The sequence below is a fragment of the Periophthalmus magnuspinnatus genome, chromosome 3, assembly GCF_009829125.3.
Source record: "Periophthalmus magnuspinnatus isolate fPerMag1 chromosome 3, fPerMag1.2.pri, whole genome shotgun sequence".
NCBI lineage: Eukaryota > Metazoa > Chordata > Actinopteri > Gobiiformes > Gobiidae > Periophthalmus > Periophthalmus magnuspinnatus.
Genome location: NC_047128.1, coordinates 19,711,230 through 19,737,968, shown reverse-complemented (window position 1 = coordinate 19,737,968; position 26,739 = coordinate 19,711,230). Strand labels below are relative to the sequence as shown.

The window sequence follows — 26,739 nt, the reverse complement described above, 5'->3', positions numbered from 1 at the left end:
CTCTGCTACGTGAGAAACTGATGTCGCCCAAACATTAAAAATGTTTTCTTAATAAATAAAAATCGAAATAGTATCTGAATTATACTTGTAATTATGAGGCCCATCTCAGCAGTTCACAAGAAATCCCATGTTTGTGGGACAGTAAGATGTGGCTAAAGCTTAAGTAAACACAAAACATCTTCCGGTTTATCACTAGTTTTTTTCTGGAATTATTTCACTTCTGTGCTCCTCTATACTGTGCTTTAACAGCTCTTTATGTAATGCACTGGCTTTGGCTCATATCCGATGCATTATGCAGTGGGAAAATTATTTACAATCTTTATACTCGTGTGCCGCAAATCGATAAACAGGTAACAGCTGTTGCTAACATGCTAGCTTTGTATTGCAAAGCATATCAGCTCAACATATAAGTCACATCAATGGAAATACAGTGGTTTATCACAAGATCAAGTTATGCTGAGTCTGCGACCTCTCTTGTCCAATCATCTGTTTAGTTGTTTTCACCACACCTGGAGCCATAGCACTGGCCTCGATGGGATCTAGTAACCTCCAGGGTCCACTCAGATGGGGAGGTTCACTTTATGGGTCACTTTAGACAGTGGAGACACTTTGGAGTGGACCGTACCGATCCACTCCAAAATGAACCTATGGAAAATGAGCCTGAAGTGTCAGTACTGTTACACCATTGGTCCTCAGGTGTCAGTACTGTTACACCATTGGTCCTCAGGTGTCAGTACTGTTACACCATTGGTCCTCAGGTGTCAGTACTGTTACGGCATTGCTCCAGGCATCATTATAGTTATGCCTTTTAAATTTAGTTTCTCTCTTAAGTGATAACTTTCAGTGTTGTTGCGTATTTCACAACTTCTTGAACCAGCAGCACTTGCAAATCTTAAGACAAGTTCAATTATTTTTTGTGAGTTTGTTGAGTCATAAATCTCGAGAGAGTCCAGCTGCTGTGGACACTGAAGTGTAACTGCAGACTGAGCAATCAGGCAGTTGCTTGTTTTAAGATCTTATAACAAGCACTCCAATAAAATGCGTTTCTTTACTGGCAGCTTTAAAGGTCACGTCTTATAAAATGCACAATACCAAAGCAAAGATGTCAAAACGTTGCAAAAAAAACTGAATAATCCATATGTCCTTTGAAATGCTTTGTAACATTATACCCTATCACTCCATGTTATTAATCATAGTGTTATGCCATACACACATCACTGAGTAACCCTGCATATTTAAGCTATGTCTCTCTTTCACTTTTAGCTCTTTCATGGGATCTGGCTCTTTTGTATTTGTTAATTTCAAAGAGCCATTCCAAAACTCTTTTTACATTTATTCATTTATATGACAGAAGTCAGTGTGCGAACTCATTTGATCTACAAACTAATCACCGAGAGAAATGACCAAAGCAAAGATTTGATTAAACTGTTCAAACTGAAAGTGGGGTTTGCCTACCCTTTGAAATGATGCATAAGTTAAATAAAACTTTGCACTACAATAAAAAACATAGACTTGACCTCTAAATGCTGCTAACCTCATTTTCTTTGTGGTGACACGCCCAGTTAAGCGAAAATCTCATTCATTTCAGTGGAGAATTTGAGAAGTTTCACTGCTAAAATATGACATAAAGTAGGTTGATTTGTGTAAAATGTTCAATGTTCATGGCACCAACATGTCAACAATGTCCTGATTCTCTGGGATGCTTTAAAACACCTCTGCAGTCCCAATAGAACTCATTTGTTGTCAAGATCAGCAGCCACATGCAAAATAATACAACCTGAATGAAAATGGTGGCGCCCACGGCAACTTCCGGAATAAGGTAGATTATGACGGCAAATATGTTTGTTTTTTTTCTACAAAAGGTTTCACTTGTGTTATCTACTCTCCTTTAACCGTTTGAAAGAGCAGACTGGGTTGTGAGCGTCACATCATGAACATCACATCGCTGCAAAATCCCATGGTAATCCAGAAACAGCTCCTCGGGGATTTTTCAGATCTATAAAGATTCAGCCAACTAATTATCTTCACTTTGTTCTATCTCTTTTTAATAAGCATCATTATTTTGATACTAAAGCTAGGAGCTACTGTTGCTCTCCTGAGTGTTAAAGCTGTGGGTGATATCACAGCCCATTCCATCAATACTGTTGCATAATTAGTTCATAACCCTTTGTGACCCATGGGAGCGCCACCAATTAGCAGAGCAAGAATTCTTTTTGCACGTAAATATTGTCAAGAAAATAAAAAGCACACATTCACAAACTGCTTCTTCGCTGTTTTTTGGCACCCACACTTTACTCAACAATTGTAAAAGTGCACAGACATCCGAATTTACATTATAAACAGTTTTCAGCAGTTTTGCCACTTTTGGACTTTTTTATGAATGAACATGGTAATCAAATGAAAAAAGTGTATTAATAAGAGCATTACTATTCACCAAATCATCGTTATTTATTATTTGTGGGTTACTGTTATAAAATAGTTATAAATAATCAGAATTAAATATCTTAGTAAATCTGACAGATTCTCATGTTTTGCTAATCATTACTTAGTTTGGTGGGAAAGTACATGTGGTGAATACTTATAAGTTTTGTATTAATTAAGTAGCAGTTTGAGGGGAAAAAGTTGAGGAAAAAAGTAAAAAATACAGGAAGTAGTTCTAAAACAGAATGCCTTTATCTATATTATCAACATAGAAAACTAAATAAAAAATGCAGGGATAAGGAAGACATATTTCTGACAAATTAAATATTGATTTAACAAAATAAAGATGTAATTTATTTTTATTTGTCTAATTATAACTATTGTGTAATTTATCATAGAGCCAAGTTTCATTTACATTATGGTTGCTATACTGTATTGCAGAACTGGAATTACGTATGCATGCAGATATGAAATATGTCCAACTAGGAAGTAAAATTATAAACTAAAACTAAAAAATAGGCAAGATTTTTCATTTTTTATATATGTTAACTATGTTTTAGTAAAATGAGTAGTCTAACATGTCATATGCACTTTAAATAGTTTCTTTATTTTCTGCCTTGTAAATAAAAACAAATACAAATAAGTATAAGTAAATTACTTGGTGGCTCACTTAGGGAGATTTACAATCCCAACACATCACTCACTGGAGATCCATCTTATCCATGAACTGTTCCCCAAGTAATGAATCACCAGTGTGCATCGCTCAGTAACTGCTGGTCACTGCTAATGCTAGTTTAGTCTAGCTTCTTACCATAACCTTGTACACTTTCTGTGTATGTTGTTACCATTACGTGACTGTAGCGTGAGATATGTTATAAATAAAAAAGAGGAATTTGTAAACTGTGTCCAATACTTTTAATCAGCTGATGCACCTTGGACCCAGAAGTGACATCACACAAAACAGCCCTATGGGGTCCCACAGTCCCACCCACTTTGAAGTAAAATTTCATTACATTTTAATTTTTCCCATAGACTTTTGAAAAAATTAAAATATTAAGAGTTCAAAGACAGTGTGGAGGCTTATCAACTAATATCTACTAATATCCATAATGAGGCTGTTTTAAGTCCACAAGGCACATTTAAAAAGCAAGACCCAAAAATTGTTTTAATAACTTGGCAGTTTATAACGTTGCAAAAACAGATTTCACATGAAATGAGAGGTCTCGTGGTCATTAGTTACCCTGTAACTGATTAGCCCTGAGCAAGCTTTCAAACTTCATTTTTATGTATTTTTTTTCCTGAAGGTCTATGGGAAAAATTAATGAGAAATGTACTTGGGCATCGGGGGTTGGGCGTCACTGTTGAGCTCCGTAACTTCATAATGTACGATTGGCGTGCGGTCAAGTAGAATTAACTGTCTGACCAGTGCACTGGACACCAGGGTCGTTGTTAGTATCTCTTCATGAATGTACATTTTGTGTAGTAAGTGAATTTCACATCTGCAGAGCTGCCATATGTCACTCATTTGGTTTCTAGATGCATAATGATAATTACACAGATAACAACAGTACAATAGTAAATTTGAGAAGAAACAAATAGCCTGACTAGTGTTTCCCAACCAGGTGTACACAAGTAGCTGTCAGGGGATACTTTTCAGATTTAACAGAAAGTCTGCATTGAATAGTGTATGAATGTGAACTATTCTTTATAGAACAATTTACATCCTTAATATTTCTATAGGATCATTTTGGCAAAAATGTTATTAAAACCATAAAATATTATAGTAATAATGGCAATGCACTACTAAACAGATTTATAACTGTTAAAGAAACACCGGTACTGTTAATATTAATAGGGGAATGTGAGACATCTCTTAGGGGGTACTCGAGACAAAAAAAAAAAAAAAGGTTGGAACTACTGAAAAAGGCTACAGTCCAACACATACAAATATCAACAAACTGTGTAGGTCTAGGCTTCTCTAATTTGACTCAGCATATACAGTCACAATAAATATACAAATTTGTAATGTTGTCTGTTTATAAAGTGGTGTTATTAATTGTCATCCACTAAATATTGATGTCCACCTGAAGTCTGCTTGCCGACCCATAACAGTCACGACACGCTACTGTAATGTACCAGTACAAACATGGCTCCTACGCAGACGCTTCTGTACAAACACAGGTCCCAAACACACTTCAGACAGTCTGTGCTTTTTGGTCTCAGAACTGCTGTCATGAATAAAACAGCTGTGACGTGTCGGAGTCCCATGTGAACGGGACGGGAGTATGTAGCTCACAGTTAGTGCGCTGCATGCTAACTCGCCCCTGCTTCATTACCTCAGTGTGTATGCGGGTCCCATGGGTGCTCCTGTCGCCCCGTTTGTTTCACTTACTGCGCACAGCCTTCTTCCTCTGTTACTTCAGACTCATTTCTCTTGTGTAAAGTCTGTCTGCACCACTCCTCTCTCTATTTCTCGCTCACAAGCACATTCAAGTGTTCCCATTCTGCTAAATTTACTCTTTTTGATACATGTTAAAGGATGCTTTCACATCAGAAACATGAGGCAGCTTTGAGTTTGATTTATGCCGGTCTGGAAACTCAGATACGAATTGATTCTAAAACTGGTATTGAACCTGAATATTCTTTTGAGCAGGTATTGATACTAAAAAAGTTATATTCACAGGGCAGAAATGAATAGCTTTAAAATGGTGTTGGACCACATGGGAATATAAAAGAAAGTACTATGATTTAATGTTCAAAATCACATCCTATTGTTTAAAGAGAGATTTCCTTTTATTTTCATTTTGGTATCGGTATTGCGTATTGAGTCTATTCCTTAGTATCAAAATCAGGAAACTGTAGTATCATGATGACACTAGTCTAGAGTAAGAATGTCAAAATAATTAATGCCTAGATAAGATAGCAGGGGTGGAAATAATTACAGTTACAGTAATGTTAGTTTAATTGAGTGGATAACTTGTAAGTATTACTTTCAGTTGTATTTTTCCATGCATACATTTACTTGAATACAAATTTGCCTGCCGTACTTGTGACAGAGTACATGTTTAGCCATTATATGTAACTGTACATTTTCAGTAATGTGTCCGCCACTGCTTGATACTAATTTATACTAATGAAACTAGACACTCATTTGAACAAATCACACTTTATCACAAGACAAAATTGAACCATTCCTGGATAGTCCAGTTAGTTACAATGGTCTTTATCTCTATCAGAACTAATATAAGACCACAGGGTAAAATTAAATTGGACCTAAACACTGAATCAACTTTTGCTACTAAACTGTGTATATGGGGTTTCGATATAATGTTCCTGTTCCTTACTGTATTTTTTCAGTGTAAACTTGATAAATTTGCAGCTTTCTGGTGAGAAACAGTCAAAAACTGTGTGTGCTGCGTCCAGTGGCCAATGCAATTTTAAGTACTATGTGACATCACTCAGAACTGTCCTGATTAAGGTCTCTCTGATTGCAAACATCTGCCTGCAGGGGGTAGAGTTTGAAGCGTGGATACCTGTTAGACCAATCACACTGTTCCTCATATGTCCAGACCCTGCCCCTCATCCTTTCTCACTCTCTTCTTTTTCCAGGTACTGCCCAGTTTAGCAGCTGAATTTAAAATCTGGTTGTGAGTTTAGGTTTAGTCCCATCCTATTGACACAAGTCACATAGGTCATAATGCAAGTGCAAGACCTAACTTAAAATACACATTTCAAATACATTCATGTTTAAATTATGAGATTCTTTAGTTTTGTAATTTAAAAAAAGTCACATTAAAGGTACACAATGTAAATTTTCTGGTGGCATCTCCAGGAGACGCCACCAGGTAATGTACAATTACAGGTAATTCTATTGCCAAAAGCATTCTTCCTGTGAGTGGAGTGTCATATCCACAAATGTGACCCGTTACATCACCTGCTTCTCTCTATAAAAATATGTAAGTTTAATGCCATACTGTGGAACATAGGCAAAGCAATAACATCTCCATGGACACAAGCAGAGAAAGGTTCATAATGCTTCTTTAATCATCTATAAGCTAGACACGACAATGCTTTATTAAAGATGCTGTACTGTCATGACATTAAGTAAAACACAGAACTAGTTCATTTTGAATTGTTTGCAGAGGTTCAAACTGATTCCTCACTTTTCTAACGTAACATACAGTAGCATCCTAGTTATTCAACACAATGATTTTATACACGCAACTTTCAGAAGCCAGAGAAGTGCTCACAACAACTAGCATGCTAACAGCACACTGATTCCTGCCAGGACAATATAACACTTTATAATGCAGACAGACAGCACAACACGGCCCTGTTTTGACTCCAATGTCTCTGCTTTTTGCATAGCCAGTATTCCATGTTAGAACTCACTGCTACTTCCTGTAATTTTTGTACTTTTCTAATGAGCATTTTTCCTCAAACTGTCACTTAACTGATGTAAAACTAGGATAAATATTTACCGCAGGTACTACCCCATCAAACATAATTAGAAAAACTTGAAAAAAAGTCATATGCATTTGTTTTCATATTTCGCTATTAGAAACTGTCTGTATTGTATTCGTTGAGCGTCCATAGCCACCGCCCTCTGCAGGGAGGAGCTGTGGACCAGGACCCCTCAGCAGACAGCCCTCTCTCATTCACACACACGCACACATACACACACACATACACACATATGTATACTGGAGCAGATGTGAGGAGCAGACAGAGGTGGTGCCCTCAGCAGGTGGGAGAAGATCTGAAGAACCACATGCTCCATCTGTGGACAGTGGAATACTGACAAACTGTCCACATCAAAACACTCACAGACCTGCGGCATGTGGGCACAGCCAGGCCACCAGGGGCACTGTCAGCACATCTGCTCTCAGGACTGACATTGTATACAGATTAGCAGAGGCAAAGGTGGAGATCCCAAAAGAGGAAAATAAAGAATGAAATGTGTCCTTTAAATGTGACTCATGCTTTAAAGTCCTTGCATTATTTCAACATTTTAAACATGTTGTAGGCCCTACCTGATCTTAAAAACAGAACTAGTTCATTTTAAATCATTTCCAGTCAAAACTAATTTCTCACTTTCCTAACTCTTTCCTGGCACCCCAATTACTCACCGTGATGAGTTTGTAAGCACTTTCAGCATCAAGCCACTGCTAACAGCACACTTCCTGGTTCACAGAGAATCAAATGCTTTATAATTATTTATCATTAACTTGCTTTTATTCTTGCATGTTTTTCAAGCGTCTGTTTTTGTCTCTTTTTTTTTTTTTTTTTTTTTTTACAATAAAAATTGTATTGATTAAATGCAAGACATATGTTTAATGCCATATTGTTGGACATTCCAGTTTTGGCAAACACATCTACAATAGGAATGTGCAGTGGTGTGCTTCCCACCAAAGTTCCATAGTGCACCTTTAAAGTCGACTCTTGATCTGTCTAATGGGACTCTTTACGCTAGAGCTATAATGAAATGATAAAACTGAATCCCAACTCACTGTGAGACACTGGACACTGGGGACAGGTCATTGTCTCTCTCTGGCTCCATCTCCAGGTCATCTGAGAAACTGCAGTGCTTGTGCAAGGGCGTGTCCGGGGGTGGGACCTCCAGTAGTCCAGGGGTCTTCTTCACTAGTCACAAAAGAACACATAAATAGTATAATAAATGCGTGTATGGAACTTTTTTTTGTCCAAAATACACTTTTCATTTTGGTTGTTTTTCTTGCATTGAAAAGTCTTACTCTGAACATGCTTGCATCTTCACAAACCTCCTGCTCGTTTCCATGGAAATGCTGTTCTTTTGACTATAATCTTTGACGTTATGACATAAAACTTGTTCTGAAGTATGGCTTTATTTCCATGGAATCATGTAGGTCATGCATGCCCAAACTGTGGCCCGGGGGCCAAATGTGGCCCTCAGGCCAATTTTTCTTGGTCTTTTCTTGAAGCTTCCAGGTTAATTGGCCCATATTACTTTAAACAGTACTTTACTGTACATTTCTGAAAATCTACTTTAACAAGCCCATATCAAATATTTACTGTGTCCCACTGAGGATGTAAGCGTGAATACAGGTGTAGTGGTTCAGTCTAACTTGTAATAATAACACAGATTTTAAGTATTCACTGTATTGGTGACCAGTCTATGGCCCTCAGTCGGCCCTCAGCTTTGTCTGTGTTTTTATATGTGGCCCTTAATGTGATAAGTTTGGACTCCCCTGATGTAGGTGATGTGCCACTTCTATAAAATGACATACTATTGCTTTAACTAACTACACATGTGCAGACGGCTTTGTCTCTCCCAGAGTCTACATCTGATTTCCCCTGTGTTTTGTTATTATATTTTGGTATGGTCCAAGTACCTCAAAAGTTACCTTCATATCAGTTTGTTTGTTAGTTTTATTATAATATTCACCTTTACTGACCTCTTTTATCGGCTGTTTTAATGACCAATAAAACCTTTTGGAGATTTAATCCTCTGTCCTATTACATCACTGTGTGTTCAGGTCATATTTTTGTTTAAAGACTTTAATGTTCCTTATATATCGAGTGTGTTTAATAGTAGAGTTAAGATGGGGCATGAGCTGCGCCTGCACTGTTTCATGTCCTTTCTTTGCATGGAAAGTGTCCTTGAGTGTTGAAAAACCTGTCCAAATCATTATTTTATTATTATTTTGAATGATATTTTTGTCCAAATTGTGCATAGTTGTCAAACGTGTGTGTAGTGGGCAGTACATGCGTGCCCTTGGAGCATAGACTGTAAAAGGAAGTTGACTAAGTGTGTGTGATGTCACCCATAGTGTTCAGCTCCGGTCAAATGAAGCTCATCGAGGCAAGCAGTTATAGGGGCGAATTTGGAGCCAAGTTCCATATTTGGAATTTCGACCGAGTTTATCATAGTAACCAAAGCGTCAATCTGGACCAAGACTGTTGAAGGCAATGCCCCTTCCTGTCCGGTTTAGCAGGGACGAACACCAGGATCATGTAGAGCGGGTTAATACATACATTTTAAGACCAAAATGATGAGCCTGAGCAGGGGCGACAGTTTTTCGATCGAAAGTGAATTGGAGTCAATGGAGCTGGAAGCGTGCCCATGCTCACTTCCACTTCCATTTACATATACAGTCTATACCTTGGAGAAACCCTTACCTGAGTTGTTGTGCCCGAATTGTAGAGAGCTGAGTGAGGGCCAGGACTGCTCCGCCTCTGGACACATGGAGGTAAATGTACAAACATGTTTAGCACAGATCTGCTCAAGGTAACAGAGGCGTCATGTCAGCCTGTACACAGAGAGTACATGACAAACCACAAGAGGTATAGGAGCTGTTATTGCTTCAAGCCAAATACGCTTACCAAGGTTGTTAGCTAAAAATAAAAAAAATCTAATATCTACATTCAAATACAGTGTTACATAATGTTATTAACCTTTTGAAGCTGAAACTATCTAATCAAAAGTCTCTAATCCTGTGGTGGTCCTGTGTAGTCTGCTGCTTCTTTCTGCTCACTAGGATCCTATTAGAACGCTGCTAGAGTCCTGGCTTAGTCTTGTTTTAGTCCTGATTTATGTCTGGTAAAGGTCAGACCTTCTATTTAGTCCTGGTTCAGTTCTGGTGCAGTCCTAGTTCAGACCTGATCTCTGCTTTCTAAACATGAATACCTCCATCAAGTAAACATGATTGATTGTGCTGTAAACTTGATGATCGATCGCTAATCCTCCGCATGCATATTTAATTATTTATTCTGTCTATCACTCTCGGTTTGAAGACTTTCTCTGTGATCACTGACTCTTTTTGGAGAATTAACTCAGACGGAGCTTGGATTGTCTGTCGCGCTCTTTGGACAGTGCATATGTGTTTGTAGCATTTAAAAAAAAAAACTGTGGTTGAACGGATGCTACATAAATAGGTTCAATGTCAATCTAAAGCTTTAACATGTCCATGGTGTCAGACCCACTGGAAAAGTTATATAGCGCACCTTTAAATAAATAATAACGCAACGAACGCTTTTCCATTGAGTGAATTCTAAGCCGATCTAAACTTGTGCATTGTTCCATACAAAGAGGCAAAACCAGAGAGAATGTCTGTTATTGGACCAAAAGCAACTCAAATGTGCAATGAGCCAATTCTAATGAGGCCACGATGGGCTTCTGTCTTCTCGTCCAAAAATATTTCTGGGCAAAGTCGTTATTTCTGCATGCATTTTCTTTCGATTGGTACACAAAAAGACAGGCACAAAAAGACTGGGGAGATTAATGGAGACACACAGGTGGGTGGAGTGTGCGTGCATGTGCCAGTGTGTGTGTGAATGTGTGAATGTCTGCTTGCGTCGCGTAGTGTGACATCCGTAAATGTTCTAAGAAAAGAAAAGGAATTGTGCAGTTGAGACAGTGGGTGGAGGGAGTGGGGTCACACAGAGTGTACACTAGTGCCTGTGAGGGGATGGGGGAGACGCAGGTGGAGGTGTGCAGAACGTGGACGTGTGCAAAAGGTGGTGGTGTGCAGAAGGTGGACACTAACAGCAGCTCACCGCGTCCTCTCACTGACAGAAGACCAGCTGCAAAGACATACAAAAAAGAGAGAGATGGAGATGGGAAGCAAAGAAGGAGAGAGGAAGAGAGAGGACACAATATGGAGGATAGAAAGAGCACAGTGAGAGGACAGAAGATGGAGGAAAAAGGGGCATGGAAATCAGAATAAGACCGGGAATTCACTTCTTCCTGTTAGTGTTGTCAATATACTAAAATTTCCAACTCGATTTTGATAATAAGAAATAGACTCGATACTCAATAGTATTATTATCTGATTTTACTTTTGACAGCCCTACTTCCTAAAGCCTCTACGACTCCCATAATCGCAAGGCCTGACACACATATGTTGTTTTAGTATTTCTGTTATAGTTTTCTGCATTGGTCAGACTGGAGTAAAGTACAGGGCAGTGGGCAGGGCGACGTGAAAACAGAAAACACAGTTGTGCTTGGTTTCATGTGCACATGTTTGAATAATCATATTAAACCCACTTCCTCTACAGAGCTCAAATGCTGCCAGTCACTGGTACATGACCTTCACCAGACTCAGCAGTAGATTTTGTTTTTCAGTTTATTGCTTGACTTTGAGTTTGAGAACTATATATATTCTCAAATCAAAAGCGTTACAAGGTTGTATTTTAAAACATAAAATAGGACAGTTAAACTGGAAACTTGCCTCTAGTTTTAAAAAAGTAATTCAGACCTTTTCTGTGTCACTGTTTCCACAGCAACTGTGTTCCGGTTTAATTTAATTTGGAACACAATAGCGATCATAATTGGTTGTATTTAGTAAATGAAGAGCATTTTTCACCAAAACAACAAAGTTTGTTATTAAAACTGGTAAAAGTGTCAGCCTTGCAAACAGCAGGGCTCATAAATATGCACTTTGTTTTGAGAGCATAAAGCAGCGTTTACAGGTCTAGTTATGAGGGTCCATCTGCCTGTGGTCACTCTCATATAAAGACGAGCCGAGGACACAGCCACAATGTTAAAGAGAGGAGAGGTTAAGGTCCTGTATCAGACACACTTATTCAACTGCTTTGGACTACTTTGAGTTCCTTGCAGCATAAATGAAAGGAATGGTATAAAGTCTGTGCTCTTACAGTTTTAAAAGGTACTACACCCACAACTGACCCTGAGCTGTGCCTTAATGCATACAGAGGACACATTTTCTCATTCTCAGTATGCACAGGCCATGCCTCATGTGAAAGCTCAGAACCTCCAGAATTCACTCACTGAGCTGCAGAGGCTGCACTAGCACTGATTCATGATTTCCCTCAGGTGCAATGGTTTAGGTAGAGACAATTTTTAGGTTTAAACCAACTGGATTTCAATTTGAAACTGGCAACCCACATGAGAGAGAGGCTCATTCTACTTTCTGATCGGTTAATCATCTGAGGACCCAAACAGCAAATTATAACATCAATAACTTGGTCACCCTGTCCAATGTTTTTGTACCAAAGAATAAAGCGGCATTATACAACTCTTATCAGTAAAGTCTATATTTGATTTGAACATGTCACATCTGTGGACACATACAGTTACATCAAATTATTTATCTCAATACCAGTCCATAGTTTTCATGAAATTTTGAGTTTACAAAATGTCAGCAGAGGGCGCTAAGAATGAATCTGCAGCCCAAGAGTAGGAAGTATCAAGTAAACAGATACATACTGTGTGTGGTAGTTATTATTAGAGAAATGACCTGCACTAGTCTGGAGACAGTAGCTCAGTTGGTCTGATCTGAAGCTCAGTGGTTCAAATCTCGCTCCCAGTGTACACATTGCACTTAATACTGTTGTTGTGTCTTTGGGCAAAGCAACTTAACCCCACCTTACCCCCAGCAACATAAATGTGACCATTTACCATTCAAAAACACAGAGGAGCCTTGTTGACAGCGTGCAGACGTACCAGGCAGAGGAGAAGTATTAAATGCAGGATTTCAATATTTAATATGTGTTCATTATTTAAAGGAACTGTATGTATGATTTTCAGTTTGAATTCCATAAACATAACATCTTTGTCCACAGATACAAGGTAAAAATGTTCAAATCAAATATTACGTTTACTGATAACAAGTCTAACAGTGATTTATTAAAAAAAAGAAGAAAAAAAATTGGTGTTCTGGTTTTTGTGACAGATATCCAAACAGAAATCAGAATGACTCTCATTTGGGTTTCCTGTTCCAAAGCTGAAATCCAGTTGATTTAAATATAAAATGACTCTCTCTGATCTGAATCGTCACTACCTAAACCCCAGCACCTGCAGCCGATCATTAACCACTCGTATGTGTCCTCTATCTGTAAGTTAAAGCACTGGCAGCACAAGTTCAGTTATGATTGTAGTACCTTTTATAAAACTACATACACTCCCTTCAATTGTTTGTTGCGCATCCAGGTTGACCATGAGTAATAAAAACTCCAGCTGGGACAACCTTGGACATTTGTCAACAATATTTGTTCGATGGGGCAGTTGTCATGTGACAGGATCCAGTGTGTAGACAGAAGAGATTAGGAGGATTACACAGGTCTAATGACGCTAATGAGAATGATAATGAGCGTGCACGGGAGGCCTAATTACCACACGTGCACGCTCACACACACACTCAGACAGACCGCTGTGAGATCACCTGTGAGGAATCGGCACAATCAACACCATCATTAAATCCCAATTACACAGGACTAATATTATTTAACACGCATTACTCTGCATATTTAGACTTTATTTTTCCCATTTGAATCCGGCGCTCCTTATGTGACACTAGCGAGGCCGCGGACAATTTGGAGAAGCGAGCGGGAGCAATAATGTGGATTAAAGGGGCTGTACCTAATTTTCAGTGAGTAAAGATCATTTTGGCCCAGTACAGATATTTTAAAGCAGCTCTTTGGGTCAAAATGAGACTGTTAAGTATGGTCTGCATCTAATTATGAAGCGTATTTATAATCCGAGAACCAGGAAGTGGGGTGTTAGCATGCTAGTTGTTGTTAGCACTACCGTGGCCTCTGAAAGTTGTGAAAAATGCTTATAACTTATTGCGGTTTTAAGAAAGTGAGGAATAATTTTGGACCAATGCAAACCGTTTAGTGTTGTTTAGTTGTTGTGTCCATGAGCAAAACACTTCACATAAGATGCCTAAAGTCAGTCATAAAAGTGAATATGACTGTAAATCTTTTGTGTTTACTGATTAGCCTTAAGTTAGTCCTGGTTTAGTCTTAGTGTAGTCCAGGTTGGTTTGGTTTAGTCCAGGTTTAGTCCAGGTTTAGTCTTAGTTGGCTTGGTTTAGTCCAGGTTTAGTCCTGGTTCAGTCCTGGTTGGATTGGTTTAGTTCAGGTTTAGTCCTGTTGCAGTCCTGGTTGGATTGGTTTAGTCCAGGTTTAGTTCAGGTTTAGTCTTAGTTAGCTTGGTTTAGTCCAGGTTTAGTCCTGGTTCAGTCCTGGTTGGATTGGTTTAGTCCAGGTTTAGTTCAGGTTTAGTCCTGGTTGGATTGATTTAGTCCAGGTTTAGTCCAGGTTTAGTTCAGGTTTAGTCTTAGTTAGCTTGGTTTAGTCCAGGTTTAGTCCTGGTTCAGTCCTGGTTGGATTGGTTTAGTCCAGGTTTAGTTCAGGTTTAGTCCTGGTTGGATTGATTTAGTCCAGGTTTAGTCCAAGTTTAGTTCAGGTTTAGTCCTGGTTGGCTTGGGTGAAGTACTGGGTTAGTCTTAGTTCAGTCCTGATGTAGCTCTGATTTTGTCTTGTATTAGTCTTGAGTTAGTCCTCGGTCGGTCCTGGTCTAGTCCTGGTCTAGTCCTGGTCTAGTCCTGGTTTAGTCCTGGTTTAGTCTTGGTGTAATCCGATTTTAGTCCTAAATTAAGCTCTTTTGGAAAAGAATCTTTAATCCATATTCCTTTGTCAACTTGATAGCGATGTGATCAACAGGATAAGATATGAAATTTGGCAATATCATCTGAAAGGTCTGGGTGTGTAATATGGAGCTAAATCACAGCAAGGATCAGATCCCAGAATTACAGTCTCTGCTCATGTATTTTTAATGCTCCAGTGTGTGCTGGAGGTGACTAAAATCTACACACTCACATAATGGGGACCTGCTCCTTATGAGAACAAAACTCCCCATGATGTAAATGATTTATTTTTTAATCAGTAACATCATTTAAAGTTTAAATTGGTTAAAATAAGTTGAGGTTATGGTTTAGGTTAAGATTAGGCTTGTACTGAGGCGACAGTGGCTCAGTGGTTAGAGGCTGCTTTAAAGAATAAGAAAGACATTAAAATCACAATACAAACATAAATAATCATAGTACAATTAACATTAAAAGAGAAGAGTGCAAAATAAAACCACTCAGTCATATGCATAGCTGAACCGTTTTCAGTCTGGATTTAAACATTGTCAAAGTAGAGGCCTGTCTCACATCTTCAGGAAGACTGTTCCAGGTTTTAGCTGCATAAAACTGAAACGCTGATTCCCCATGTTTAGTCCTGACTCTGGGCACCAGCAGGAGGCCGGTCCCTGAGGCCCTCATAGTGTGAGATGGTTCATATGACACTAACATGTCGGAGATGTACTTTGGTGCAAGGCCAGACGTATGTGCTTGTACTTCCTAGTTCTAGTCAGGACCCGAGCAGCAGCGTTCTGGATGTACTGCAGGTGTATTAAGACTCGTTTTGAGAGGCCAGTGAGCAGGAAGTTACAGTAGTCTAACCTACTGGAGACAATATCTTTGATTTTTGCAATGTTTTTAAATGGTATAAAGCTGCAGATGTTATTGATTTGATGTGACTGTTAAAGTTCAAGTCTGAGTCCATTATTACCCCTGGATTTATAGTCTGATTTAAAGATTTTAGAGACTGCTGACACGTTCTATTAGTTTCTGTAGGCCAAAAACTTTGACTTCAGTCTTGTCTGGGTTTAGCTGGAGAAAGTTGTTTTGCATCCACACACTGATCTGTTGGACGTTAACTTCCATCAGTTTGCCCCAGACCATCTGTGGCTACAGTAGGAGTTTACCACCACAGTGTCTAGTGAATGAATAATGACTGCAGTGCAGCACTCTGAGAGGCTCTGTCAAGCCTGTAAAGTGTTATTATAATTAAGAAGTGAGTATGTTTAAGGTTTGGATCATTAGGCAAGAAATTAATGTAAGTCAATATAAAGTTCTGCAAAAGCATGGAAACCTAACATGTGTGTGTGTGTGGGGGTGTGTGTGTGTGTGTGTTAACAGATGGGGGAACTTAAGTTAAATTCTGACTGCACTATTGGGGAAATTTATTGACAACAAAGTGGGAGAGTAGCCAAAATCTCTACTGAATTAAGAGTAAATATAATAATACTACTCAAGTTAAAAGTAGTGACCCAGATATTAAGTAACAGAAATTATATTTTTTGCTGAACACACTGCTTGAGCACTGAGTAAGACACTTAAAATAATAATAATAACACTTAATATATAACACTTAATAATTGTACAGCACGGCTTCTGGCATCATTTGCCAACATAACGCTTTTGTCACTTTTGAACTCACTCATAGTGGGAAGGGTAACCCAAACTTTTATTCAAGTTAGAGAGAACTATTACATTATCAATTATATGACTCAAGTAGTAACAACTTTACAGCAGTGTTAGTAATTTCAGTTTCAAACCCGTAAACTCTTCTTGTGCTCTTTCCTTTAGGTAAAGTCTCTGCTAATCCACATCTGTGACTCTCATCCAATCATTCTGCACAGTGGGCCAGCTCACATGTCGGGTACACCTGTCAGCGTTACCATGGAAACAGAGGGGTCAGGGCGTGCATACCTGTTCCCACAGAGCTGTACACGTCTGCACTCATGTCTCTCCCTCCGTCCAGCATCGCGTCATAGGAGATACTGGGGATGACCGGGGACGTGGGACTCAAGTCGGTACTCCTCACCTTCTTTCTCATTTTAACCTGTATACACAATATACATCAGACTGAATAACTGCAAGTATCATTTTCACTGGTATACAAAAGATAGAACAGACTGAACAGCTGTAAGTATCATTTTCATCTGTATTACCTTATTCTAGAACAGTGGTTCTTAACCTGGGTTCAATCGAACCCTAGGGGTTCGGAGAGTCAGTCTCAGGGGTTCGGCGGAGTTCAAGACACACACCCGACTCATATGATTCGTGGACTGCGAGCGTCTCCAGACGCTGGCCGTGTCCCAATTCAACAAATGCACCCTTTGATGTGCCTATCAAAGTACCCGCCCGACTTAAACGAGCTGTTCGAACGGCATAAAAACATAATACGACATAAAAACGAAGAAAAGGAACAGACTTTGCTGTGAAAATGACATGAGAGTGGCCAAGGTGAAAGTCACAGTCACACTGATTTGCAATAAATATTCATTGTTATTCTAGCCTGATGGAAATTAGGGGATGGGTGTGTGTTAAAATGTAAAAAATAATAAATAGCATAAATACAATAAGTTCATTATTGAAATACATAAGGTTAAAAATTAAAACAATGCAACACAGTGATGTTAATGCACGCTTCATTTTGTGCACCAGTTAAACATACATACTGTATGTCTTGAATTCGAAAAAAAAAAAAAAAAAAAAAAAAAAAAAAAAAAAAAATATATAAATATATAAATATATATATATATATATATATATATATATATATATATATATATATATATATATATATATATATATATATATATATATATATATATATATATATATATATATATATATATATATATATATATATATATATATATTTCAATAAAGAAGGGTTCGGTGAATGTTCATATGAAACTGGTGGGGTTCAGTACCTCCAACAAGGTTAAGAACCACTGTTCTAGAAGTTACCATGGGTGCTGCTCGTCATTGAGGTTTTATGAAATTGCATACTGCCGATGTTGACAGCAAATAACTTCTATACAGACTACAAACAGTTGACATGTTGGTGTACAAGAACATAATATAATATTTACACAAATTAACCAACTTTATTTCATATTTTAGCTGCAAAACGTTTCCCAAATTCTCCATTTAAAGGAATTGTATGCCCGCTTAACCCACAGTTCCATCACACAGGCTGTACAATTTAATAGCATTTATGGCAAAAGTTGGCGGAGCGGAATAAGGTCAACACAAAGGATGGAACAGATTGAACAGCTGCAAGTTTCACAGTCAACTGTGTACAAAAAAGAAAACTATTACAGACAGAACAGCTACAAGTCTCATTTTCACCTCTACACAGAAGATGGGATAAACTGAACAGCTGCAAGCATCATTTTCCCTTGTATATAACAGACGGCACAGACTGAACAGCTGCAGGTCCCATTTTCAGCGGTTTACAAAATATGGAACAGACTGAACAGGTGAAAATATTTTTTTTTACCACCACATAATACCAAAAAAGAAAGAAAATAGACCACATCAGACAAAACAATCTGAACTGCTGTAAGTGTTCTTTTTCACCGCCACATAATAACCAGTCTCATTCACTTGCACACACCAGCCGCCAATTTAATTTTGTCCTGCACTCATCAAACAGGACTAAATGAAGAGTCGCAAGTCTCTATTTACACCTGTGGGCAGTTGGTGGAATTTTCACCTGCACAGATCAGACAACCCAGACAGAACTGTGCAACAGGTTTTCTTTTTTTACCTGCCCATAATAACAGAGAACAAACTGGACAAGTACAAGTCTAATTTTCATCTATATGCATTACACACATTGAACAGAACAAACTGAACAGCTGCATGTTGTCATTTTCAACTGCCCACATCATATAGTGCAGAGTGAACAGCTGCAAGTCCCATTTTCACCTGCATACATTAGATTCTAACACTACCTGCACATAATACCAAAGAACAACCTGGACAACCACAAGTGTCAGAATAAACTGAACAGCTGCAAGCCTCATTTTCACCTCCTCACATCAGTCAAAACTAAATAAACAGCTGCAGGTGTTCTCTTTTCACCTGCACCTAATAACCAAGAATAAACTTGACGACTGTAAGTCTCATTCACTTACATATACTCGCACATATAGGGTGCGAGTTTCATTTTTACCTCCACACACCAGACAGATAAACTTAACAGCTGCAGGTCTCATGTACACCTGTGTACATCAGAAAAAAACAGGATGAATGACAGTAGATGCTTTTAGTCTCAATTTACACACATTACATACATCACACACATTGAACAGAACATACTGAACGGCTGCATGTTATCATTTTCAACTGGATACATTAGTCTAATGCACACAATGTGCCTGCAAAAAACACCAAATGGACAAACTGGACAACTGCCAGTGTAATTTTCCCTTACACAATTTATATAAAACAAACTGAACAGCTGCAAGTGTACCTTTTAATAACCAAGAACAAAATGGACAACTGTTAGTATTGTTCGCTTGCACATACCGGATTGATTTTAACATGCATACACAGCACACTGAACACCAAAAGGTTTTCATTTTTAAGATGACATAATAATAATAATACTAATAATAATGAAAACAACAAACTGGACAGCTGTCTTATTTTCACACTGGACATAACAAACTGTTCTGCTGCGTGTTGGCATTTTCACCTCTACATATCACGCAAAGCAGACTGGACAGCTAGGTGTTACTTACTACTGTTGCCACTGTTACTTTCTCCTGCACATAATAACAAAGAACAAGCTTAAACACTGTAATTGTCATTCACCTGTGCATTAGATATAAGTAAATGAACAGCTGCCAGTCCCATTTTCACCTGCTGGATATATCGTAGAGCTGTAAGTCTCATTTCCACCCATACATATCAGACAGAAACTGAACAGATGCAGGTTTGATTTCAACCTACTCACATCAGACATGACTAACTGAACAGCTGTAAGTCTCATTTTCACCTTTCACAAAATAGACCCGACACAACTGAAAAGCTACAATTTTCATTATGAGTTGGACATAACATAAACTGAACAGCTGCCAGGCTCATTTTCACCTGCAGAATAGACTAGATCTGCAAGTCTAATTTTCACCTGCACAGATCAGATGAAACAAACTGAATAGCTGCAAATGTCATGCTCATCCAACCCGCTCCTTCAGTTCTGGTCTACTTCATTCAGTGTAGTGAAGGCTGCAGTGAGCGTAATATTGGAGAAACTAAACAGACACTCCATAAAAGGATGTACCAACACCATTGCAAGAGCTCCTCGGGACTCCAATCTGCGGTCCATCTCCATCTCAAAGCCACTAACCACTCCTTTGAAGATAGTGAGGAAGCTAAAGAAAATAAGTGGCTTGAGAGGGGAGTTAAAGATGGATTTTTTGTTAAGAAAGACAATCCTTTTTTGGACAGGAATGGAGGCTTGAACATCATCTATCTCCTATTGATAACTCCATCGTTAAATCTATATCTAAACAAAGAAAACAATAGGGCTAGTCAATATGCTAATAGCTGTGAGAGCACCCATTAGGGGCCTGAATGATTATGCTAAATATGACTTAGGCACAGTTCACACTTAGTTTGGCTCATTAGACCTAGGCTACAAACAGATAGAACTCCTTCAACTTTTTGTCCACTTGACAGATTTTTTTTTCTTTTTTCTTTGCAATGGATCATACCTGGATGACTGAGGGATCACACTTACATTTTCACCTGTCACAAAATAAAACTGACACAACTGAAAAGCAACAGTTTTTAACAGCTGCGCAAAACACACAGAAAATACTGAACAGCTGCAAGGCTTATTACCTGCTCACAACATTACAGGAAGGAAGAACAAACTGAACAGCTGTAAGTTTTGTTTTCACTTGTTCATTACAACTCAGAACTTAAACAACAGCAGGTCCAATTAGTTCCTGCAAACATTAGAACTGACAGGACTATTTGAAATGCCATTGTTCTTTACACAGCAAGACACTGATCAACTGTAAGGTTTATTTTCACATTTTAAAATATATACATAACAGAACAAAATGGCAGCTCTCATTATCAGCTGAACGAACCAGAAATAAACTTGACACATTAGAGCAAACTGAACAGCTGCAGGTTTCATTTTCACCTGCGCATAACAAGGAAAACTTGTCATCTGAGAAATGCTTTATTTAGATTGGCAAATGAGCAGTAAGACTGGGAGAGACAATGTGATGGGAGATTGTAATGTTGTTTTAAGTTTCAATATCCAATAGATTTTCGATACTATGGCTTTAAATATCTGCTGAATATCAGTATTTGAAAGCCCATATCTGATTTCTTACAGTCAATAACCGATATCCAGTGTCAGATCGGTAATTCATTGTAATTAGTTGTAGCTATTATGCAATTAGGAGTGGTTTTGAATGTAATTAATACAAAAAGCACAAAAAAAAGAACATGAATGTGATGTGGAATTTATTTATATAATTACAAATATACACAATCCCAAAGTTATCTAACATTTTTACAGTTCCAGTTTTCTTTATTTATTACCATTACTTACTGTAATTTATTGTGACTGTGATATATTTCGTTATTCAATACTTTACCAGGTAAGTCAGGATTGACGCTTAACTGAAGTGTTCGGATTTTAAGGTGCACGATGTAACTAAAGCTCTAGTCACACGTTCAGCCTGAATTTTCCTACCATTTTTCCAGGACCAGGTCATGTTTGAACAAAGCCAGAACTGATTTTCCTGCATTTTAGATCTGGCAATTTTACTGGAAATATGCAGAGAAGGTTTATATGTAAATAAAGCCAGACATGCTAGTACCACTGCTTGGTTAGGAGTTTGGTTTCCTGGTTATGCTGCATGTGATTTGCTCAGTGAGAGAGTGGAAAGAGTCAAATACACAGTGTGATTAGAGCAGACCCGGCAATGTTCTGGGACTGGTGCACGTGGGAGTGTGGTTCTGTGAGTGTGAGTGTTTTGGTATTTTGTATCCAGCACTTTTCTGGGATCTATGTGTAAATGGGGCTTTATCTGATGCTCGAGCTTTTGCTTTGTCTCCATGGAGATGTTATCTCTTTGCCTGGAATGGGAAGATATCGGTGTAATCCCTCAGTCATCCAGGTTTGATCCATAATAAAAGAAAAATATAAAATCTGTCAACTGGACAAAAAGTTGTAGGAGTGAAAATGTTTTGCTGCTCATCCAAGCCACTTCTTCAGTTCTAACCCTGAACGGAAGAAGTGCCTTGGATGAGCAGCGGAACATCTTCACTCAGCGGTGAAGTATCTTCACTCCTACAACTTTTTGTCCAGTTGACGGATTTTATATTTTTATTTTACTATTTGCCTGGAATGTTCCACAGTATGGCCTTAAACTTATCCATATGCACCAGCAGGTCGCCAGGTGACGGTGACGCCACCAGGACAAGTTACAAGTGAGATCTGTGGATAGGCAACCCCAATTACAGTTTTTCAGTATATTTCTTTGTATTTACTTGTTACAATAAAAACACACATTTGGAAACAAGCAAGAGATTGACTCCCTACCACAAATGTTACATAATGCACCTTCCATCCATCCATTTTCTTCCGCTTATCCAGAGCCGGGTCACGGGGGCAGCAGTCTAAGCAGGGACTCTCAAACTTCCCTCACCCCAGACACGTCCTCCAGCTCCTCCGGTGGGATCCCAAGGCGTTCCCAGGCCAGCCGAGAGACATAGTCCCTCCAGCGTGTCCTGGGTCTTCCCTGGGGCCTCCTCCCGGTGGGACATGCCCAGAACACCTCCCTAGGGAGGTGTCCAGGAGGCATCCTGAGCAGATGCCCGAGCCACCTCAGCTGGCTCCTCTTAATGTGTAGGAGCAGCGGCTCTACTCCGAGCTCCTGCCGTGTGACTGAGCTCCTCACCCTATCCCTAAGGGTGCGCCCAGCCACTCTGCGGAGGAAACCCATTTTGGCCGCTTGTATCCGCAATCTTGTCCTTTCGGTCATTACCCAGAGCTAATGACCATAGGTGAGGGTAGGAACGTAGCTTGACCGGTAAATCGAGAGCTTCGCCTTCCGGCTCAGCTCCTTCTTCACCACAACGGACCGATACAGCGACCGCATCACTGCAGACGCTGCACCGATCCGCCTGTCAATCTCACGCTCCATCCTTCCCTCACTCGTGAACAAGACCCCAAGATACTTGAACTCCTCCACTTGGGGCAGAGACTCACCACCCACCCGGAGTGAGCAAACCACCTTTTTCTGGTCGAGAACCATGGCCTCAGATTTGGTGGAGCTTATTCTCATCCCAGCCATTTCACACACTCGGCTGCAAACCGCCCCAGTGCCTGCTGCAGGTCCTGGCTCGATGAAGCCATCAGGACAACATCATCCACAAAAAGCAGAGATGAAATCCTGTGGTTCCCAAACCAGACCCCCTCCGGCCCCTGGCTGGGCCTAGAAATTCTGTCCATAAATATAATGAACAGAACCGGTGACAAAGGGCAGCCCTGGCGGAGTCCAACATGCACCGGGAACAGGTCTGACTTACTGCCGGTAATGCGAACACAGCTCCTGCTCCGGTCATACAGGGACCGGACAGCCCTTAGCAAAGGGCCCCGGACCCCATACTCACGGAGCACCCCCCAAAGGACACCACGAGGGACACGGTCGAATGCCTTCTCCAAATCCACAAAACACATGTGGACTGGTTGGGCATACTCCCATGAACCCTCGAGGACCCGATGAAGAGTATAGAGCTGGTCCAGTGTTCCACGACCGGGACGAAAACCACACTGCTCCTCCTGAATCCGAGGTTCGACTATCGGTCGGATTTTCCTCTCCAGTACCCTGGAATAGACCTTACCGGGAAGGCTGAGGAGTGTGATTCCCCTGTAATTGGAACACACCCTCCGGTCCCCCTTCTTATACAGAGGGACCACCACCCCGGTCTGCCACTCCAGTGGTACTGTCCCCGACCGCCACGCGATGTTGCAGAGACGTGTCAGCCAAGACAGTCCCACAACATCCAGAGACTTGAGGTACTCGGGATGGATCTCGTCCACCCCCGGAGCCTTGCCACCGAGGAGCTTGCTAACCACCTCGGTGACTTCAGCCAGGGTGATGGATGAGTCCGCCTCGGGGGCCCCAGTCTCTGCTTCCTCCTCGAAAGACATGACGGGGGGATTGAGGAGATCCTCAAAGTATTCTTTCCACCGCCCGACAACATCCCCAGTCGAGGTCAGCAGCTCTCCACCCGCACTGTAAACAGTGTTGGTGAAGCACTGCTTCCGCCTCCTGAGTCATCTGACGGTTTTCCAGAATTTCTTTGAGGCCGTCCGATAGTCCTCCTCCATGGCCTCCCCGAACTCCTCCCAACCCCGAGTTTTTGCCTCTGCAACCGCACGAGCCGCGGCACGCCTGGCCCGCCTGTACTCATCGGCTGCCTCAGGAGTCCCACGAGCCAACAAGGCTCGATAGGACTCCTTCTTCAGCTTGACGGCATCCCTTACTTCTGGTGTCCACCACCAGGTTCGGGGATTGCCGCCGCGACAAGCACCACAGACCTTACGACCACAGCTACGAGCGGCCGCATCGACAATAGAGGTGGAGAACATGGCCCACTCTGAGTCCATGTCTCCAGCCTCCCCCGGGATCAGAGAGAAGTTCTCCCGGAGGTGTGAGTTGAAGACCCCTCTGACAGAAGGCTCTGCCAGGCGTTCTCAATAGACCCTTACAATACGCTTGGGTCTGCCAGGTCTGTCCGGCTTCCTCCTCCGCCAGCGGATCCAACTCACCACCAGGTGGTGATCGGTTGACAGCTCAGCCCGTCTCTTCACCCGAGTGTCGAAGACACACGGTCGGAGGTCAGATGACACGACAACAAAGTCGATCATCGACCTCCGACCTAGAGTGTCCTGGTGCCACGTGCACCGATGGACACCCTTGTGCTCGAACATGGTGTTTGTTATGGACAAACTGTGACTAGCACAGAAGTCCAATAACAAAACACCACACGGGTTCAGATCAGGGAGGCCGTTCTTCCCAATCACGCCCCTCCAGGTGTCACTGTCGTTACCCACATGGGCGTTGAAGTCTCCCAGGAGAACAACGGAGTCCCCAGTCGGTGCACTGTCTAGTACCCCTCCCAGGGACTCCAAGAAGGCCGGGTACTCTGCACTGCTGTTTGGCCCGTAGGCCGACACAACAGTGAGAGACCTGTCCCCGACCCGAAGGCGCAGCGACGCGACCCTCTTGTTCACCGGAGTGAACCCCAACACGAAGCGGCTGAGCTGTGGAGAATGAGCCCACACCAGCTCGCCACCTCTTCCCGCGGGCAACGCCAGAGAAATGGAGAGTTCAGCCCCTCTCAAGAAGTTGGGTTCCAGAGCCCAAACTGTGCGTGGAGGCGAGGCCGACTATATCTAGTCGGTAACGCTCAACCTCCCGCACAAGCTCAGGCTCCTAAGGCACCTTTAAATGATCATTAGACCCATGAATATATCAATTATCTTCAAACAGCATTTCCATCGCCTTACATGTGTTAAGTGTGACGGGTGAAGGAGGTGTCATAACTCAATATACCCCAATCAAGGATTTCTTTCACACATTTAACTGGAGTTGCCAGGTAATTAACACAATGAAAAGAGGACAATGTATCGCTCATTAGCTAAAGAAAATTTCACTCTTCACCTGCTTTTATGCTATACAGTACTATCAAATAAAAATAATAGAAATTCTCAATGTTATCTTTTCAAATGTAACTATAACCCCGATTCAACGTGTTTGTACTGACCGACTTCTTGGGCTTGGGAGTGGACAGACCAGAAGCTGGGGTGTGAGTCCTCTTCCTGAGAAACATCTTGAAGGTTGCAGTCTGAAAGTTGTCCACAGCATAAGACCTCCAGGCTGTCTGTACACACAAAAGAATATTGATATGTCCCCAACGTTAGCTATGAGTAGTTATCTGCCTCTCACTACCAGACAGCACATGGATGTATTCCTCTAGTGTCCAGAAGTAAAATACTACTTTACTTTATACTTTTATAATGCAAAGGGGGCACTCAGCTGTTTCTTGAATGGCTGATTACTCACCTGGAGGAGTCACTCACCTACGAACTCGGACATTAGTGCTTGATGAGCAAATAGAACAACTAAGTCAGGACACAATCAGTCCTCACTTCATTCCACATCAGTGAACTTGACAGCCCAAGTAATAATGTGGCCAGACTAAATACATGACCTGTGTAGAGCTAAATGGCGATGGCATTCTTTATATGCCAATCTCAAGCTTGACAGAAGAGAACAAGTGTGCCAAGGCATGTCAGGAGATGACTGAGATAACTGTCAGGATCCATTAGTATGTGGTTCTGTATCTGCTGCTCTCAGATATTGGGACATAGTGGGGCTTGTTCAACAGGGCAACCCAACATTGTTCTGGCGAGTGTAAACCCAGACTTAATGCTCCCCTAAAGCTTTCACTGGTGAGACCACTGAGAGAAGAAGTCATCAATGAAACAAATGAGCGGTAGAAGCTACATTATTCGCAATTTAGCCTTAAGGGGAAATAACTGACCTGGATAAAGATAGAGTCACTCACTTGGATAAGGGAGGACTCAACACTTGGATAAGAGAGGGTCACTCACCTGGGTAAAGGAGAGGCACTCACCTACATAAAGAGGAGAGACACGCCTGGATAAGGAGCAGTGACTCACCTGTACGAGGGAGGGATCACTCACTTAGATAACAATGAATGACTCACCTGGATAAGGAGGAGTCACTCACCTGGATAAAGAGGACTCACTCAACTGGGTAAGGAGGAGTCACTCACCTGGATAAAAAGGCCACACTCACCTGCATAAGGAAGAGTCACTCATCTGGATATGGAGGACTCACTCACT

The 26,739-nt window shown here is 40.7% G+C and overlaps 1 protein-coding gene across 2 annotated transcripts in view; it reads right to left on the bottom strand.

The window, feature by feature from the left end:
- kcnq1.1 (potassium voltage-gated channel, KQT-like subfamily, member 1.1) overlaps positions 1-26,739 on the bottom strand; it is a 120,811-nt gene that overhangs the window by 15,424 nt on the left and 78,648 nt on the right. For both annotated transcript variants that reach the window (XM_033991856.2, XM_055228966.1), the window contains 4 exons: positions 25,635-25,751; positions 16,743-16,875; positions 9,580-9,636; positions 7,932-8,064 (listed from right to left, as the gene is read on the bottom strand). In XM_033991856.2, the coding sequence (XP_033847747.1) occupies positions 7,932-8,064; positions 9,580-9,636; positions 16,743-16,875; positions 25,635-25,751 (440 nt within the window). The remainder of the gene's footprint in view (positions 1-7,931; positions 8,065-9,579; positions 9,637-16,742; positions 16,876-25,634; positions 25,752-26,739) is intronic.